Source organism: Triturus cristatus, chromosome 5_2 (genome assembly GCF_964204655.1).
Source record: "Triturus cristatus chromosome 5_2, aTriCri1.1, whole genome shotgun sequence".
Classification (NCBI taxonomy): domain Eukaryota; kingdom Metazoa; phylum Chordata; class Amphibia; order Caudata; family Salamandridae; genus Triturus; species Triturus cristatus.
In genome coordinates this window covers 777,064,139-777,084,784 of record NC_140588.1, presented here as the reverse complement: position 1 = coordinate 777,084,784, position 20,646 = coordinate 777,064,139, and the positions used below count along the sequence as shown (strand labels likewise).

Genomic DNA, 20,646 nt, shown 5'->3' with positions numbered 1-20,646 from the left:
AACACACATAACAGAGGGTGTTGCGATGGGAGGTTACAAAATGAGACAAGGCAGTACTAACCAATGAATAGCCACAGTTTAAAGTGGACAATGACAAGCCAATGAAAAACATGGGCGGAGAGAGGGCGGAGCTTCAAGTCCCTGCCTCAATACAGCATGCCCCGTAGAGCAGCGCATGCGCTGCCCCGCTCATCCTAAAAAATGGAATAAGGATAAGAACTACACAAAAAGGTCAAGAGAGCAGGAGTTATGGGCAGGAGGACTGGCGTCAGTGTATAGGTAGCAGTACTAGTGTATAGAAGGGGGGGGGGGTCGATCTACTAGACCATTGTTGGGGGGGGGGGGGGAGATGCTTTATGATATAGAAATTATGCAGCAAAGAAGGCAATTTATGGCATAATGTGGCACGTTGTGCGATAGTATTACTCATAATTTTGTCATTTTTACACGTCAACATTATACGGTCAAAAGTTTAACCTCATTAGTATTATGACACTCAAACACAGCAATAAGCAAAAGAAAGGTGCCACCAGTAAACATTTGCGACTGGTTTTCCACTGCACATCAACATGCACTGGAAGCAGTAGAATGGATTAGTTAACACACTGTCTTATCCGATTAGAGCGATGGAGGCATACATTTTGGATTGATTAATTTGCCCCTTCAGAAGTTTGAGTTATGAGCTTTGTTGTCCACAAGATCAGGGCAAAGGCAGAAGCAAGCATCTTATTACAGTCCCAGAAAGAGCTAAAAAAGATATTGTTCTATTGCAAGCAAAGATCTCCCTTCGTTGGTGGTTGAGATCACAATGCAGCATTTTATGGAGTGCTACAACACTTAGCGCTACGAGCATGGAGGCCTGGTTCGGGTCACCAAGACACTGTCATACCATAGTGCACTGCTTGCATGACCTTGAAGTAAATAGTGCCGCAGGTATACAGGAAGCAGATGTCTTTTGAAATAGAAAAACAAACAAGCACAAAACCAGATTGCTGCCATGCAGTGGAGTTTGGTAACATCCTGGCGCAGCACAGGGTAACCAGTTGATACCAGGGACATCAGCAGCCACGTGGTGTTCCAAGACTCGCTAAACATTGTGGGAATCACGAGGATGTGGCACAGGTAGTTGAAACATAGACCCTTTGCAGGGACACCATTTTGCAAAACATTTTCACAGTGTGTGCTTTGGAAATCCTAGCAATGAATACGCATGCGAATCCAGGCACCCGGAGGCTTCTAACAATAAAGGTTGCAAAACACTGTAGTTCTTAGACCGGTGGGCGATTTCCAAAAGAATACACACAACATATTAGTCGGCAAGTACAGCAACAGCATGTGCAGCGAAGCCTGTGGACTCAGCTTGTGAACTGCGAGTTGTATATACACATTAGCACAGATTTCGAACAGGCAGGGGCAGGGCTCCTCCAGCTGTGTACTCTGTCCACAGATCCTACGCGGTTTATATGAAAACCACCCTACACACCACAAATTGCACATTAACCAGTAGATAACAAGAGTATTTTAGCTTCTAAGTTAAAGAGCAGTATGCCCTGTTGGACTTATGGGGTCTACACTTATATTAATTTGGAACATCTGGGGACGTGTTTGTGACTTAAAGGTGGGGGAAAGACTCCAGCTTCCGGTAACCACCGGCTTACTAGAGAAAGCCAGATGATTGGTGTGGCAACTTACCACTCCCAAGAAGCATTTTTAGGCGCTCAGGGAGCAGGAAGCAACAAGCTAGTGCAGAAGTGGCAGAAGGTATTTTTGCTTGTGTTTGCATCCCCCTCGCTTGCACACTTTAGTCGGATACTTTGAATATTTTGAATCACCCAACAGCAGAATCCTTGCGTGGGAAGCACATTCTTTTGCCTTTTATTTTTTTTTTTTTTTTTTTTTAAAGTTGGGAATTCAAGGAGGGCCTGTAAAGCAGATATAAGAATGGGAGCAGAGGCTGGGCACACCGCTCCCAGGAGAATGGGTGCATTGTGCACTTACCCTGGAGATGGTGAGATGCTGGTGAAAGTTGATCCCAACGAGGAGCCTGAAACCCTAGGGTTCGCGGCACTTGATAACTGTACGGATCATGCTAGATCTGCTTCTGCTGTGCGTGTCCTGGAAGTAAGACACAAGGGGCTGCACCCACGTGATTTCCCCGCAGCACAGAATGCCAGGATGAGCTTAAACAACGTCCGATTCCTGCACACTTCTCCCCCGCCACCTAGGAGGGGTAAAAGCGTAAAGCGCTGGGACAAGTTAGGGTAAAGTTCATGCTATATAAAAACGCATATATAAATAAACACACAACGCCTGTTGCTATCAGCCATACAAGCAAACTGGGAGAAACATTACTCCCAGAGCGAGCCAGGATAACCTGTGGGCTGGAAATCCGCGCCTTTCAGGAAATTAGATTTGCCCTATCACTGCCGCTGGCAGTTGCAGCTGGCGGAGGAAAGTCCTTCCCGCCAGGGAGGTGTAGATGGTTGAAAGAGCACCAAAGGGAGTAGTAGGCGCAAGAAGGTTGACAGGCCACGCTGGCTGGCAAGTAGCCGTTTGGCAGGGTGCTGGTGCTAGAGCCGATGGCCAGGCTCATGTCTATATAGTCCCCGCAGGGCAGCTTAGGATTGCCCTCTCCAAGGACAGTTGTGAACTGCAGCCATGGGGGGAGCAACTGTCACGGACGATAATGAATATGCTACTTACCAGTATGCATCTGTTCTTGGCATGTAGGGCTGCTGACATTCATATCTGTGCATAGATCGCCGCCTAGTGTTGGGTCCGGATGTTTGCACGTTGTTGTCCTGGAAGAGTCTTCGAAGTATCCCGAGATAGGTGACTCCTCCCCTGGACTACAGTGCGCATGGGCATCCTCTCCATCCTCAGATTGTTTTTCGCCATTGTGGCAGTGATGGGAGTAGATACAGAAAGTGATGACCATGCTATACAGTAATTCTGAGAGCTGCAGCTGCTACAGGCGCTGGGGAGGAGGGTGGGCGATATGAATGTCAGCAGCCCTACATGCCAAGAACAGATGCATACTGGTAAGTAGCATATTCAGTTCGAGGCATGTGGGCTGCTAAATTCATATCTGTGCATAGAATACATAGCTGTACCTCCGATTAGCGGCGGATACCAGTGCCAGCTGCAGCGGTCTGAAAAAGAGTTTTGAGAACAGCCTGTCCTACAGCTGCCTGCTGTGTTTGGTAAATGTATGTATAGTTGACCATGTGGCTGCTCTACATATTTCCTGTAAAGGAATGTTTCCCAGGAAAGCCATGGACGCCCCTAACTTACGTGTTGAGTGGGCTCGTGGGGGAATCGTTAATGTGCGTTTAGCCTTTTGATAGCAAATTTGAATACATTTAACGATCCATCTGGCTATACCTGCTTTGGAAATGGCGTTGCCCTTGTGCTGTGGAGAAAAGGCAACGAAAAGTTGTTGTGTCTTCCTAAAGTCCTTAGTTCTGTCTATATAGTACATGAGGGCTCTCTTTACATCTAGTGTATGGAGCATTCTCTCTGCTACATTCTGTGGATTTTGAAAGAAAACAGGCAGTTCAATAGTTTGATTCATGTGGAACTGCGATATTACTTTGGGCATGAATTTGGGGTTGGTACGTAGTACGACCCGGTTTGCGTGAACCTGTATGAATGGCTCTTGAATGGTTAGTGCCTGGAGTTCACTAACTCTTCTTAACGAAGTGATTGCCACTAGGAAAGCTACTTTCCAGGTGAGGAATTGAATCTCACATGAGTGGAGAGGTTCGAAGGGTGGACCCATCAGTCGGGTGAGGACCAAGTTGAGGTTCCACACCGGTGCTGGTGGGTGTCTTGGGGGAATTACTCGTTTAAGTCCCTCCAAGAAAGCTTTGATGGCAGGCACTCTGAATAAAGAGAGGTTCTGCCTGTTCTGGAGATAGGCTGCTATTGCGGTCAAATGGATACGTATTGAGGTGTATGCCAGATTGCATCGGTATAGGTGTAAGAGGTAACAGATTATATTTTGAATGGATGCGTCTAGCGGGTTAATGTCATTGTTGTTGCAATAAATGACAAACCTCTTCCATTTAGCTGCATAGCAAGCCCTGGTAGTGGGTCTCCTGGCCTCCTTAATGATCTCCATACAGTCAGGTGGCAGGTTTAGGTAGCCAAACTCTAGGATTTCAGGAGCCAGATTGCCAGGTTCAGCTGTTGCGGATCTGGGTGCTGAATTTCTCCATGGTTCTGCGTCAAAAGCGCGGGTTTGATCCGCAGCCTTTGATGCGGCACCACGGAAAGTTCCAGAAAGGTTATGTACCATGGCTGGCGTGCCCATGTTGGAGCAACCAGGATGAGTGTCAGTGAGTGCTGTCGCAGTTTGCGTGCCACCAGCGGTATCAATGGCGCTGGGGGAAAAGCGTACGCAAATCTGCCGGACCAGTTCATCCATATCGCATTGCCCTGCGACTGTGGATGTGGGAACCTGGCGGCAAAGCTTTGGCATTTTGCGTTTTCGCGAATAGGTCTATCTCTGGATGACCCCACTGCTGGAAGTACGGTTGGAGTACTGATGGGTGTAACTCCCACTCGTGCATTTGGTGGCTGTGTCTGCTGAGCAGATCCGCCATCTGGTTGTCCTTGCCTGGGAGGTGTTCCGCCATGAGGAATATGTTCCTCTGAATGGCCCACTTCCACATGCTCTGAGCCAGATGAGACAACTGTGGAGAGTGTGTTCCTCCCTGTTTCTGTATGTAGTACATGGCAGTCATGTAGTCCGTCCGGATCAACACGACCTTGTTGCACAGATGTACTTTGAATGCCTTCATGGCTAGGAAGATTGCCAACAGTTCCAGAAGGTTGATGTGCATCTTCTTTTGTTGTGTTGTCCGTAGTCCCTGCACTGTGTAATTGAGTACATGAGCTCCCCATCCCTGGAGAGACGCGTCCGCTGTCAGTGTTATTTGTGGAACAGGCTCTTGAAACGGTCGGCCCTTGCAAAGGTTTTGTGGATTCCACCAATGCAGAGAGTTGTATGCCCGACCGCTCACCAACACTAGGTCTTTCAACTGTCCTTAAGCCTGATTCCACTGACGTGCTAAGCACTCCTGAAGCGGGCGCATATGTAGTCTCGCGTGTGGGACTATGAAAATGCAGGAGGTCATCATGCCTATCAACTGCATGAACACTCGCGCAGGAAGGGAGTGTTGGGGTTTGAACTTGGAAATCAGCATTTGCATGCTGCTGATCCTCACTAAATTTGGCTGAGCTGTGGCTGCCAGAGTGTCTATGGTCGCACCTAGGTACTGTTGTACGTGTGCGGGTTGGAGATGTGATTTTGGGTAATTTAGTGAGAATCCCAGACTGTGAAGGAGCTGAATGGTGCGGGACATGTGGCTGGCACATTGCTGGGCTGACTTTGCCTGAACAAGCCAGTCGTCCAGGTAAGGGTAGACGTGAACGTGTTGCCTCCGTAGATGGGCAGCCACGGTAGCTAGGCACTTTGTGAAAACTCTGGGTGCTATTGTTACTCCGAAGGGGAGGACTTTGAATTGATAGTGCTGACCCTGAATGGTGAACCGGAGATATTTTCTGTGTGACGGGTGTATGGGTATGTGGAAATACGCATCTTTGAGGTCTAGCGTGGCTAGGAAATCTCCCTGTCTGAGGAGTGGGAGAACCTGCTGCAGGGTGAGCATGTGAAAATGCTCTGAGAGAATGTAGTGGTTGAGGGGTCTCCGGTCTAGGATAGGTCTAAGTGACCCGTCCTTTTTTGGTATTAAGAAGTACAGAGAGTACACCCCTGTTCCCTGCTGGTGTACGGGCACGACCTCTATTGCGCCTTTTTGCAGCATACTTAGCACCTCCTGCTGTAATAACGCTAAGTGCTCTGAGGACATAGGACGGTGCCTTGGCGGTATGGTGGGTGGAGTGGAGGTTAATTCGAGACAGTAACCGTGTTGGATAACATCTTTGACCCACCCGTCTGTGGTGATGGAATTCCACGTGGACAGGAACCGCTGGAGTCTCCCCCCGACAGGTGTTATGTGGTCGGGGGGAAGGGAGAGGGCGTCACTGTTTGTTCTTGGGGGGAGGACCTGGTATTGCCGTAACCACGTCCTCTGCCCTTGGTGCTGGAGCCACGATATCCACCTCGGGTGTTTTTATCGTAGGAACCCTGTGTGCCCCCTTTATTGTAGGTTTGCTGTGCCCCCTGTCCTCTACCTGCACCTCTATTTCCGGGGCGACGAAAGGAGCCACTACGAAAAGTCTGCGTTTGCAGAGCCCCCATTGACTTCGCAGTGTCTGTGTCTTTTTTTATCTTTTCTAAGGTGGTGTCAACCTCCGGTCCAAATAAGTAGTCTGGGTTGACCGGCTGATTGAGGATGTTATTTTGGACCTCAGGTTTGAATCCGGAGATTCGTAACCAGGCGTGTCGTCGTAGCATGACGCTATTGTTTATTGCCCTGGCAGCTGTGTCTGCGGCATCCAGTGCACACTTGATGGATGCGTTTGTGAGCAGTTGTCCCTCCCTGATGAGGAGCTCCGCTGCCTCTTTGTACTCGTCTGGCAGGTGTTGGAGTAGGGTCTCTAACGTGTCATAGTGTGAACGGTCGTAGCGAGCTAGGAGGGCCTGTGTATTGGCGATGCGCCATATGTTTGCTGCCTGGGCTGCAATCCGTTTGCCGGAAGTTTCTAGAACCTTGGACTCTTTGTCCGGGGGAGGAGCATCACCAGTTGTCTGCGAGTGTGCTCGTTTGCGAGCATTGGCAACTACAATGGAGTCCAGAGGCAACTGGCTCCTAATGTACGTGGAGTCCCCAGGTGCGGGTTTGTATTTTTTCTCGATCCTGGGGTTTATGACCCGTGCCCTGGTGGTTTCTTTGAAAATGTCCTTTGCTGGCTTTAGGACACCTTTTAACATGGGCAGAGTTTTTACAGTCCTCTCGGAGGATGCGAAAGTGTCCACCAAGAAATCATCCTCGATAGTGTCTGAGTGGAGTTGCACTCCATGATTGGCTGCGGCACGTTCAATGAGGGCGTTGAATGCAGCAGTGTCCTCTGTGGGGGACGTTTTTGCGCCATAAAGTTGCTTGTCCTGTGTATCCAGAGCGGCACCTGGCTCTACAGGGTCATCCCAGACCTGATCAGGGTCTTGCTGGCCCTCAGGGACCATGTCTTCGGGGTAGGTGGCGTCGTCACCCATGTAGTCCTCCACTGCATCCGTGTCGGAGTGCGTTGGAGAGAATGATGGATCTGTGTAAGAGGTGTGGATGCGTTCATAAAGAACTGGTTCCGATTCCGCCGGCATTTTTTGTTTTAGCGGGATCCTATAAGAGTCCAAAGCGTGCCCTGAAGTGATCTTCCGCTTTCGGAGCATAAGCCTGCCGGTGTCGGTGTCGATAAAGTGGGACGGCGATGACCCAGTAGTCGAGTGTTCGGTAGATGGGGACCTTGTCTGTGTGACGCGGGTTCTGATTTCGAACATTTTGGGCGCCGTGGATGGCGGCAGACCAAAGGTGATGTTGGCCGGTGCCGAAGGTGCCTTCTGTGCCCGTTTCGGTTCGGAGCCCGATGAGGTCTGGAGGGCTGCCTTTTCCCTGATGCGTTGCAGGGACGCTGCCACTTGTTGCACCTGGAACGTTGATGGTTCTTTGGCGCCGATAGGTTCCGTATCGGCAGGCGTGGACTTCTTCGAAGTCACCGGGTCATCGAGCCGAGGAGGGGTAGGAGCCGACGACGGCGTCGATGAATGTACCTTAGTTGCTGCCTTCGAGGTGGATAGCGTTGCAGTGGCCATTTTCACCTTGATGGCTGGTGCCGATTGTTTCGGTGCCGGGGGCCTTGGCGCTTTGACGGTACCGATGGATTTCCTTTTTGGGTCGGCGCCGACATCGGCTGCAGCGAGTTCGGCACCGAAGTCCTGTTTGGTGCGGTCGGAGCCGACGGGTTTGGCTGGCGTCGAAGGTGTGGTGGTCCTCGAGCAGACCAGTGTCAGTTTCACTTTCGGTTTCTGTTGAACTGGTGCGATGATTGGTTTCGGTTTCGAGGTAGGGAAACCAGTCTTTTTAGGTAACAATGGCTCTTGCTGAATGTCCGTGGCCGGGCCAGAGGGCGGGGCCGAGGAACTGCGGGATTGGTCTTGGGTAAGGCCCGAAGGCGATCCCTCGACCTGAGCCGTCGACTGACTCACTGGGATATCCTCCATTTGGACGGGTAGGCCTTGCTTCTCACCGGAGCTACCTTCTTCGGCTCCTAAGGCCTCATCGTAGTCTCCTACCTCATCGTCGGCTTCTTCCCTGTGAAAAAGCTCTTCATCGACATCTTCCGATTGGGAACCGTGTTCGGAAGTGGGGCTGGAGGGTGTATTTTCCACGCTTTCGACATCTTCGTCCTCGGTGCTGAAGATGTTGGCCGGGGCCGGGGCCGGTGCCGCTTGCTGTGCTTCCAGTCGCGCGGCTTGTCGATTCCGTAGAGTCTTCTTGGATCGGAATCGGGCACAGGCCATGCATTTCGATTTGTCATGATCCGGTGAGAGGCATTTGTTACACACCGGGTGGACGTCGATATGGGGGTATTTGGCGTGGCAAACAGGACACCGCTTGAATGGGGTCCTCGATTCCATCGTCGAAGTTCCGTCGATGGTCGGATTGAATGGATCCGAAAAGTTGTTAAAATCGCGAAACTAGTCTGTAAACTGTCGATACCGATCGGGAACAGTACCGTCGAAAACTAAAGGCCTTTTGGCCTGAAACTAGATTTTCCTAACTTGAGTCAAGATAAGCACATCCGAAACCAATGGCGGAAAAAAAACAATCTGAGGATGGAGAGGATGCCCATGCGCACTGTAGTCCAGGGGAGGAGTCACCTATCTCGGGATACTTCGAAGACTCTTCCAGGACAACAACGTGCAAACATCCGGACCCAACACTAGGCGGCGATCTATGCACAGATATGAATTCAGCAGCCCACATGCCTCGAACCATCATGTAGCTGCTGGGGTTGGAGTGGGCTGGCAAATACTCAGGATCTGTTGCAAGGCATTCATGCTGGTGCGGCTCATCGGCATGAATTCACCCGGCAGGGCAGCACCACCCCTGGTCTTATGATCCATCTGTCGTACTGCGAGCGCTGTCGGGTAACAGTGTGGGAGCCGGAAGGCAGGCAGACAGCAGAGCTGTGTCGCAGAAGTGTAGCTCTCTGTGCAGGTTAGGCACAGGGTTGGCTGGTGGCCGGAAGGAGGCAGTGGGCAGGTGCCGATTGAGTGTTCATTTCTCGAAACCCAGATCTTGGGCTGGCAAAGCAGTGGGTGCTCTGCGCCCCATGCAGATGTAGTCAAGCCCTTATGCAGGCTGAGTGTGGACGAGGGAGTTCAGTGTCAAGCTGAGAAAGAAGCCCCTGAAGTTGCTGGGGCTGAATCCGTACTCGTCCGATGTCACTGGAGAAGCACAGAGGCACTGGGGTGTTATGGCTTTAGCCCACCCGATGTAGAGCCTTCGCGGCTGGGTGACATGCTGGCGGGGTCCACGGTAGAGCAGCGGCAGGCTGACACCGGGATGGAGCCATACTATTAAGCAACAAAAGAGTGCCATGCTAAAACAAAGTGCGGCGCCTGTGTATATTAAAGTTATAAACCCTAAACGAAAAAGAGTCCCTAGACCAAGCATATAAACAACTACAGCGAATGTAAACTGTAGTTGGTCGGTGGTACTCGCCACATAACAGAAGTGATGTATTAGGAGCACTGACCAATAAGGAGCCAGGAAAGAAGAGCAACACAGGAGTTAACCAATGACAAGCAGTAGGTGGGATTAACACTACTATACTGATTATATCAGGTCTTGCAGACAGCGCATGCGCGCTGCCTAGGCTCGACCTAAAAAGGGTCCTAAAACATTTCCCGAAAGCTTTAGGCAGATTTCATTATTGGATGTCATTGGGAAATTGTTTGCCAAGAGTATTCTGCTTCACCTTCAGGACTGGGCATTTAGTAAGAGCATTGTACCTGTTGAGCAGGCTGGTTTTCGTAAGAACTGTGGAACTTTAGATAATATCACAGCCCTTCAAACACTGAATGAAAAGTATCCTGTGGGTAAGGGCTTGGTTTTATACTCTGCTTCTATTGATTTCTCCACAGCGTTCGACAGGATTGACCGTGGGACACTGTGGAGGAAACTGCCCGCACTGGAGATTCCTGCTCTTCTGCTCAGGCTGATTATTTCCCTGCACTCCTCCACCTGGGCTCTAGTTTTGATGGGCAGGAACCAGGGTTTGTCGAGCAAAGTGGAGACATGATAATGTTCTGAAGAAGGGGTGCTTATTAGCACTCCTTTTCTCTCTTTATACCCAAAGGAGACCCACCTAAACTAGGGTCAATGAATGTTGGTAGTCTACACTATGCTGACATTGTTGTACTGGATTTAACCCCGATAGGATTACAGAGGCGTCTCTCTGAGCTGGGAAATTAAGCTAATGGACAATTTTTTTAAAATAAACATCTCTAAGAGTAATGTTATAGCTTTAGGTTTCGGGGGTGCAGTGTTAGGAAGGATTTACATTGGTTATTGGGGAACGATAAGTTAGAAGTGCTAAAGATGTATCGCCCATCTTGGTAGAATTATTTCCAGTAATTGCTTAAATAAGGATCATATCAGTCGGTGTAGAAGTAAGGCATTATCTCAAGCTTCAGCCATTCACAGACTACTTAAGTGTTGTGGGCAAAGGCATTTTGCCCACGTTTTGGTGTTCTGAAAGAATAAAAACCCGCCTTCGCGGAGTTATGCCTTTGAAGTAATGAAGGCGCTGTATTGGTCCTTTTTTGAGAAGGAGATATTTGGCAACAAATCTGCGATTCCAATTTTTCAGCTGTTCCTTTTGCCCTTTGGCTTGAATTTGGGCTCCTCTCCACAAATGTGTTTGCTATGGCAGTTGTTATAAGTTGGAGGAATAACTTACTTTATAGTGATTTGTGCTCCATACATGCTGCAATAAAATAGGAGATATCTCATAGCTTAAAGGGAAGAAGTGCCCTCTTTCAAGACTATATGAAAACTCTGGATACGTTTGAAATTGCTTAAAGTGAGGTGGCACCCCACAAGCTTATTTAAAAAAAAAAAAAAAAGCATAATTTGTTTATGTCGTTAGCCCGGAAAGGGACACAGTAATTTGTGCAGAGTACGCTTAGAATGAAATAGTAGTTGAGAGCAGCATTTGTAAAAATCTCAACCGTATGTTCTATGAAACCTTACCCATGGTGTGCGTAGAACTATTTTACTACTAAGGTTGAACTTGCTTCCATTACGAATTGTAACAGGATCATAAGAAGGTTTACCCAGGGATGAAAGGCTCTGTGACCTTTGTTGGAACTATGTTCAAAATGTAAACCATGTGATATGTGTTTGTCCTCTCCTACACTCACTGTGCCCTCAATTGCTAAGACCATTGTTTAAAACAACATAACTCCGGCAGCGGAGGCCACAAGAATGTCTTTTTACCCGCAATCATAAATAGATTGCACAAAAATGTATACTTTTTAAATATGTTCTATAGTGTAATTTAATATTAACTGTATTCGGATTTGCACTTTTGGAATAGGGCCGCATAGGTCCCTTAAAGATTATGTGTAGGTTGCATTAGCATTGCTTTGCAAAGTTGAGTGAATTTCTTTTTTCCTGTGTTTAGGTTTCCCTTTTGCACTATTTAGCTGCTGTATTTTACTAAGAATGTATAGTTTCCTGTACAGTCTAAGAATTGCATTATAATGGTTGACTGTCCCAACTGCGTATTTGAACTTTAACCAACCGTTTAAAAAAAAAATTAGAGTATGGTTGTATTCTGAGTGGCTTCCTTCTGCATTTCTTTTTTATTCTGAATATTTTTGTGCTGTATGTATTATTCCTTCTATAACGTATGCCTGTATTTATTTGGACCTCTTGAGTTCTAAATCATAATAAAATTCTTGAACTTGAACTGCTAAATCAGAAGAAATGTAGCTGTAGCTTGTCAAATACACAGCTATGGATTTGGGTTTAACTGGTGTAAAGATACCACTGTAGTGGGATCGTTTTCACACATGCATGAGGAAGTAGGAACGTGCAGAAGGCCATCTAGCCAAGAAGTCAAGCAAGTATTCTCAAGAGGAACAAATGAAAGGAATAATTGTTTGAAGCCTAGGGATAGGATCTTATTAGCACCAATTGCAGGTTTCCTTTCCCTTCAAAGTTAATGTGATTTTCAACAGCGAGTATATTCTCCCCACTCTCTCCCACTGATCCACTTCCAAAGTGTCACAAATCCTTTTCAATACTTTGGTAAGTGTATGCTGGCCATAGGTATAACGACACATTTCGAGAGTGCTTTAAATTGCATTTATATAGCTTAGAGATAGAACAAAACTGTGATGCCAATTTCATCCAGCCACAAAACCTCTCCTCCCTATCCAAAGCATCTCTTACTGAACATACTGTTCCATTCTGCATGTTCTTGGCATCTGTCTTCTTGCGAACAGTAGTAAAATTCCATTCAGGATGGGAAAGATTCTCCTTGTTGCTGGATTCCCTACAAAAATAAACAGTATGAAGTTTAGGACACCAACAGCAATGATGTTATCCTCTATGCTAAAACATCTATGAATTACTAGACAAATTCAGGAAACTATATAAAAAACGATTAAAGACCTAGCCAAAAACACACATTGAAGTAGTTGGGAGTTAAGATCTCAGGTTTAGCCAGGAACAACATTATCTCTAAAATTCTATAGCATTTGGCTTTAAACTTACGAGTCAGAGTCCCCAGAGTCTGAATCATCATCACTGTGGCCTTCTGCCTTCCATCTCTTGAACCTATCAATCAACTCAGTCAGATAGGAAGTCCGCTTGGCATTCTTTACAATGAATTTGTGCTTCAGCAGTTCTTTAGCAGTAGGACGCTGCATCAAAAGCAAACAAGTAAAAACTATGCACAGTCTGCATCGTAGATAACTTAGTGACCAGCATTTGTAAGTCAATCTTGCAATGAGCTTCAAAGTGATTTTTCCTGTAGTTAAGGCTCTAAATACTGTTGAGTCACTTGTCAGGGATAATAAAAATATTTAGTGCATGAATCCTGTTCTACTAATTCAGGTCAGCCAGTTCAGTGGGGAAGCTGTGGTAACCGAGCAGCACAAACTGAGACAAATTGTCATAATTATGGTCTTGCACACAAAAAGCAGCACTAGAATGGCTTTAAATAAATAAAGATTCAAGTCAATGCATCCTTGCTACAATGGAGATTTACAGCACAACATCCACTATAAATTCTGCCTCTCCACTGCTGATGAGCTTCTTAAAAGAAGTATTCGATGACTAGGTAAAAGTGGCTTTAATAATGTAAAAAGCGCCAACAAAAATCAGTAGACAGCATTCGAAGTAAATAGTGGCATTGAAAAGAATACAAAGTATACTCACAAAAGTAGGATCCTTATTCAAACACGCATCAATAAACTCTTTGAATGGTTTGCTGAACTCGCCTAAAAGGGTTGGTGGATTATTTTTTGGAATAAGAAAGAGAACTCTCATTGGATGCATATCGGAATTAGGCGGCTCCCCTTTGGCAAGCTCAATAGCAGTAATTCCCAATGACCAAATGTCAGCCTGCAAAATAAAATTATAAATAAAAATATTTAAAAAACCATGGTCAACTTTCAGACAAGAAGTAGAAGGAAAGATACCAAAGTGATGGTAAAAGCATTGTATGACAATCAACTTGGGATGAAATAAACATGCTGTCATGTAAAAAAATATACCATTGTTCAACAACTTTATTTCAACTAAGAACAATTCTACCAGAAAGGTGTTGAGGTTAAAAAGAAAATCATACCACAGCTCATACTGTGCATGGGTATGATACAGTGGAATGGAGAAGTGGTAGTGGACATTATGGTTTGTACACGGATGTTCAAGAAATAAGAATGCAACTGGAAATGATGGTGCTGAAGGTGAGCCGAATAAAAAATGGGCATTAGAAGTAGAAGGAAAATTATATATTTCAAGATATTTTGAACCTAAGTGGAAGGCCAAGGTAGAGGCATCCACGTGGAGGTGCTTGAACAGAGAAATAAGCAACTGGTAGCAGTTAGAGTGTTCTTTGCAGGTACACCTGTGCTAGGGATATGAGCAGCGGTGCAGCTTGAGATGTATAGACAGCAGGGTGAAGACAAACAGATCTGTCAACTAAGCTGAAAAAATCTAAGTTGAGACCTGTGCCCCAAAAGTACCTGGTAGTATTGGGTGACGAGTGAGGACTTTACTAAGAGGAAGTACTGTGAAGTGTAAACGCTCTATGTGATTTGGGCACGAGTAGTCCCGGATAGTGTTAAATAAGTTATTAGTCTTCAGACATCTGGAGTTGGAGCATGCCTGCATGTTTAGCTGGGTAAGGCACAACCTATATTGGCATATGGTGTGCGAGTTGAGAAGGACCCTAAGAGGGCTACTTTAGTAGAGAACGTTTTATAGAAATGTTGCATTTACTATATTTAACATGGGTAAATCTTAGTTCATGACTAACAAGCATCAAAACTTGATTGAAGGGGACGTGGCCTGACCGGGCATGGCATAGGACGTGGCTTGTCATAGCTCTTGCAGCTCTCTGGCCCTAAAGCCCTGCTTCTGACTTGAATTTAGGCTTGGTGGTGCTGGACACCACTGAGTCGAGCGACGGCTGTAGGGGCACAGTTGGTGTCCCCTGTGCCTGCTAAACAGCTGTGTGGCAGGCGGCAGGCTTCCCTGGTGCTGCACAGAACAGGGGCGCCATCTTGCCTTAGCCTGCTCCGGGTCACAGTGCTCACTGAGGGGTGATGCGAGCTGCATTAAGAACCTCAATGAGGCGGCGACCCCTCACTTCCGCCAGGACGCATGCGGTGTCCTTCAGCAGGGTAGCCATGCAGCAATCATAACATAACATGTGTATTTGTAAAGCGCACGTATCACTCAAGGAGCTGAATAACAGATGTATATTGTTACCCAACTCAATGGTACATCATCTCTGGCACTTGTCTGGTGATGCACTTGCAGAGGAGAGGGATGGCAACACTGCAAACGCCTGGACAGGCGACCACCACCCTCTTGCAGGCAGAAAAGCGACGATTGGCAGGTGCTACGTGTCGTTTGGCCTGGGACCTATATCCCTGCTGCTCATTAGGGGATTCCTGTGTTTTATAGGAACAAGGGTACCCCAATATACGAACCTTTCCTTGCTGTAGTCATCCCTGGACCCTGCACAACACCCCCCCTGCACCAGGAAGAGCCCCCGCTACTAATTGGCGCAGCCCTCACCGCACCCATCAGGCCATCACAGACACTGTGAGCCTGGGAAACAGCACAGCCCTGTGAACGGTGGCTGTTGGAAGATGGCCCTGAATATACTATCCCAAAGTAAGGCATAGGGTGCAGAGTCCAGTGCATACCAAAAGGTAGGCAGAGGCTAAAGTACATAATACCTTACTCTCTATTTGTGATAGTGTGGGCGAGCAGTAAAGCTTTATCAGAGGGTAGTGTTAAGTATGTAAGCATTTATTGTACACACTCAGGCAAGAAAGGACGTCACACACACAAAGACTGAAACCTGACCAATTTGCTTGTATTGAAATATTATTTGGTTGTATTTTATTTCTAGAACCAAACCAGGCCTGGTGCAGGTAAGTGAAATAATACTTTGCAAGAATAATGCAGTTGAATACAGCTGAAACGCAGTAAAACGCAATTGGTTTGTTTACAGGTAAGTTAACAGTAAAAATTACTTTTTAGTTACTATAGTAATTGCTTTAGAGTTACTATTGAGATTACTGTTTTAGTTTCTTTTCAGATTACTTTTCTTACTCAGTGGTGTAATACCTAGATAGCACACTGGGAAATTTCTTGCATAAAGGTAAGTAATGCAATTTGTTATCACAACACACTTAAATGCTTTTTCATAGAACTTCCAACGCCACACTCCGAACTTTTTACAGAAATGCAGTTCTATGGGAAGAAATGAAGTTAATGGTTTTAAGTTAAGTACTGTGTTCAGGGAGTTGGGTTTTTGGGGTTCGGCCAAAGGTTCCCCCAGGGTCAAGGATGCATCTCAAAGCACCCTCAGCAGCACTAAGGCAGTCGGGTGCAGAGTCCTGAGGCCCAATGTTATCCTCCAGTTGGTGGGTGCTTACAAGCAGACCACAAGGTTTTGGGGGGAAAGCTCCTGGACTTGGGCAGAGGGCAAAGGTGGATCCGATTTAGCATCCACGGTGCAACCACAGCGGCACAGGGGCAGCTGGGTGCAGGGTAGTGTTTTGGCATCGGGTGCCCTGTTTTCAATGGGGATTCTCCGGTTGCACCAAACACTGCAAGCTCGGCGACGAAGATCTTCTGGAGGCGACCACTGGTTGGAGAGGTAAGTTGGTATGTCGTGGGATGCCGGGAAACCATCGGTTGGGCCACCCGGGTGCAGGTGTGGCTTTTGAGGTCGGATTCTTCTTACCGGCTCTGGTGGTGGGGGGGGTCCTCTAGAAAGGGGCTGCAGGTGTCAGCTGGAGACTTGAGGTGGGTCCAGGATCACCAGATCACCAGATCCCAGGTCAGGATTACCAGGAAGACCTCCTCCTGGTGTTGGGCCACTCAAACTCCGGCAGCTGCGTGCAGAGTGGTGCAGACTCGCACACTGGACCAGAGCCAGTCTGTTGGTGAGCAAATCCGGTGCTCACAGGTGACAAAGTCTGGTTTGGGAAGGCAGGGTAGGTCCTCTGGGTTCTGGGGGGCTCCTGGCTGCAGGACACATCGGTATTGCGCTGGAGCAGGTCGAGGGAGGGACAGGCTGTTAGGGCAGAGGCAAAGTAAATCAATCAGGGGTTTATAAAGTGCGCTACTCACCCGAGAGGGTCTCAAGGCGCTTGGGGGGGGGGGCTGGGGGGGAGCTCCGGATCAGTCAAAAAGCCAGGTCTTGAGGTTCTTCCTGAAGGTGTGCAGAGAGGGGAGGAGCGTCTGATGTTGACTGGAAGCTTGTTCCAGGTCTTTGCTGCGACGTAGGAGTAGGCTCTTCCGCCTGCTCTGGTTCTGCAGATGCGTGGGGTCTCTGCCAGGGCAATGTCGGCGGAGCGGAGGTTCCTTTTGGGTACGTAGAAGGAGACTTTTGTTGAGGTATTTGGGTCTAATGTTGTGGAGGGATCTGTAGGCGTGGGTGAGTAGCTTGAAGGTTAGTCTCTTCTTGATGGAGAGCCAGTGGACGTCTCGTAGTTGTGGGGGTCATGTGCTCGTGTCGTGGGGTTCCGAGGACGAGTCTGGCTGCGGTGTTTTGGATGGTTTGGAGCTTGGATAGCAGGGTTTTGATGATTCCGGTGTAAAGGGCGTTACCGTAATCCAGTCTGCTAGTTACGAGTGCGTGGGTGACTGTCTTTCTGCATTTGTGGTGGATCTACTTGAAGGTCTTGCGGAGGAAGTTGAAGCAGGTCGAGGCGACTGCGTTGATCTGGCGGGTCATGGTGAAGGAGGAATCTAGAATGATGCAGAGGTTCCGGGAGCGGTCCGTCGGGTTGGGTGGGTTTCCGAGGGCAGGGGGCCACAGGAGCTGGATGAAGATCTCGGTCTTCTCCGTGTTCAGTTTTAGGCAGCTGTCACTCATCCAGGCTGCACTGTTTTTCATTCCTTCTTGAAAGCCTGAGTCTGGTGTCTTCGGAGTTCTTCGTGGGAGAGGACACAGCGACAGGCTCTCAACCCAGGGGTCCAGAAACATGTCTGGTGGTGGCAGCTGGCGAGCAGCCACTCAGCAAGGACACTAGAGTTAGGTTTTTTTCAGAGGGCATCTCTAGGATGTCCTTAGAGTGCATTTTTCATTTAATCCCATACTGGCATCAGCGTGGGTTTAAAGTGCTGAGAAGCTTGATACCAAACTTCCCAGTTTTCAGTAAAGCCATTATAGTGCTGTGGAGTTTGTAATGACAAACCATACAGGACATACCATATACTCTTTATGCCTTTACTGCACTTACATTGTCTAAGAATGGACTTGGGTACTGTAGGGGTATAGGGCTCATGCACCTGTCCCCTCACCACTGAAACGTGCACCCTGCTAGAGGGGTGGCTTATATATGCCAGGGCAGTGGATTGTAGGCATGGCGACTCTTCACTTTGTTCTGCACCAAAACATGCAGGGGTGTGGGTGTGCGTGTATGTATTTACAGGGCCACTAAGGGTGGCACAATAAGTGCTGCAGCACCTAGAGGCCCTCCCTGGTCATAGTGCCCTTGGTGCCTTTCACCAGGGACTTACATGTGGCCATAGTTGCCAATTGGGTTTTGCAACAGTACAGTTTAGGGAGAGAATATAGGGCCTGGGTACCTGGTTGGGAAGAACCCAGGGCACACTCAGTCAAAGTGCTTCAACATTAGGCAAAAAGTAGGGGGCAGCCATGCAAAAAAGGGCACTTTCCTACAGTGGAGCACAGGCATTTTCTCGCTAATAAGGGACAGGTGAGTGACCCCGCTGTCCTGGGCCTGGCTGGCCTTCCATGCCTTACACCACTCCAGATGCCTTTCCATCAGCCGTGCGGGTCTTTCTGGGCTGGCACCTCCCTGACAGGGCTTCTGTTTGGAACCCTGCCAGGTACTTTTCCAATTCTCCCCACCAATCCCCACTCACGAGATGAATGAACAGATTTGAAAAACCTGCCAATTCCAATAAGGAGCTCCATAAAATACTAAAGGAATTTACCAATCCTCCTACTCAGTCGTGTAATCGTTCTTCGCAAGATTGAGCAGACACACTTTCCATTTTTTTAGAGGAAAAGATTATCGCGATCCACAATTCCTTTCCAAATCATGATACAAAAAATTCTATAGATGACTTTGACAGCACCCTTCCTCTTTCAGAGGAGTTCACTTTGTTTAACTCAGATGAAGTGTCAACTGCCCTGGCCAAGATCAAATCGGGCTCTCCAGTAGACCCGGTTTCACCTCATTGTTTTTCAACCATTGCCCCTTAGAAACCTTACTGATTTATTTAATATGCAACTTTCACAAGCAACTATATGAAAAGCAGCTAGGGTCAGGCATATTAAAAAAAAATTTTTTTAAAAACACTGCTGATCCCAAGGTACCTACTTATTATCGTCCAATCTCTCTGCTTCCCTATTTTGGAAAGGTGCTGGAGTCACTGATCAATAAGCAGCTCACCGCCATCCTGGAGAGCCACGTATTATAGGATCCGTCACAGTCAGGTTTCAGGGACGCCCACAGCACAGAGCTGATGGAGGTCATTGACAACATCAGACTAGCCCAGGATAACGGGCAGTCAGCCATGCTTATCCTGTTGGATTTGTCAGCCGTCTTTGACACCATCTCCCACAGCATCTTAGAACAACGGCTCTGGGAGATGGGTGTCAGAGGTATGGCCCTGGACTGGCTCAAAAGTTATCTAACCTACCGAACCACCACGGTACAGATTGTCACCATGGTTTCCCGCAGTCGGCCAGTAAAGATGGGAGTCCCTCAGGGCTCCATCCTAAGCCTTATGCTCTTTAATCTTTGTGTGAAACCACTGCCCAAAGTGATCAGATCCTATGGTTTTGATGTGGTGTGATACACTGATGACACTCCGCTATTGATCACCCTAGGCCCCGCTCCCATGGAGACACAGATCCGCTTCAAAAATTGCATGACACACAATAACTGGATGGGCGCCAACCATCTTCAGTTCAATGATAGCAAGACAGAGGTCATTCTCTTTGGCAGGGCACACGAATTTTGGTCGAATGACTGGTGGCCCCACAATCTGGGTCCTTGTCCGTCTCCAAAACCTGTGGTGCAGAACCTTGGAGTAATGGTTGACAACCAGCTGTCAATGAAAAATCATATAAACCATATAAATCAGCACGTGTTATGGAATAATATGCATTATACGATAAAAATTTCAATGGATTCCAACTGAATAGAGGAAACCATTTGTACAGGGACTAATCATAAGCCGTATTGATTATGGAAATGCCCTGTTGGCCACGATTAATGAACTCTACTCTAGGCTTCAAGTCTTGCCAAATACAACTGCCAGACTGGTACTGAACCTTCCTTCTAGGTCTCCATCAGCGCCTAGCCTGAAGAATCTTCATTGGCTCCCCATTAGGAAGCAAATCCATTTTAAGATCCTCTGTTTAGTGCATAAGAACATGTACGGAAGTGGGCCTAGCTATTTCGCAAAAACACACATTTGGTACCAGCCAACTAGGAGGCTCAGGTCAAGCACCAAATCTCTTCTCACCCCATGTAAAAATAGATCCTTTTCTTGCACCCACTCTCTTGAATAAACTTCCATCTCACTTTCTCTGTGACAGATCACAATCGATTCCGCAAGGAACTAAAAACTTGGCTATTTGATCATCTATAAAGTTCCTTTTTCTGTCCTTCAGCTCCAGCGGAGTCGTACGCAAGCGTCATGAGACTTTCGGGTGATATGTGGGCTTAACAAATATTCTTGAGTGGACTTGAATGTCTGCCTATCGAGAAGCGTCCGAGAATTTTAGCTTGCACATGACTTGAATCCGCTCTCCTTCAATGTCTGTGGACTTAACTCCCCTAGCAAACGGCGTCAGGTCTGGCGTTACTTAACACAATGCAACCCCAATATTATCTTCTTGCAAGAGACCTACCTGCTCTGCACCGATTGCCAC

The 20,646-nt window shown here is 47.5% G+C and overlaps 1 protein-coding gene across 2 annotated transcripts in view; it reads right to left on the bottom strand.

Annotated features, from left to right (window-relative positions):
* Positions 1-20,646, bottom strand: part of STK26 (serine/threonine kinase 26) — a 191,262-nt gene that overhangs the window by 48,576 nt on the left and 122,040 nt on the right. Inside the window, exons 6-8 of one of the 2 annotated variants that reach the window (XM_085607891.1) lie at positions 13,422-13,607; positions 12,756-12,904; positions 12,441-12,534 (exon numbers count right to left, since the gene is read on the bottom strand). In XM_085607891.1, coding sequence (XP_085464017.1) covers positions 12,441-12,534; positions 12,756-12,904; positions 13,422-13,607 — 429 coding nt within the window. Of the gene's footprint in view, positions 1-12,431; positions 12,535-12,755; positions 12,905-13,421; positions 13,608-20,646 lie in introns of both variants that reach the window. The other variant, XM_085607890.1, reaches the window with a different exon arrangement.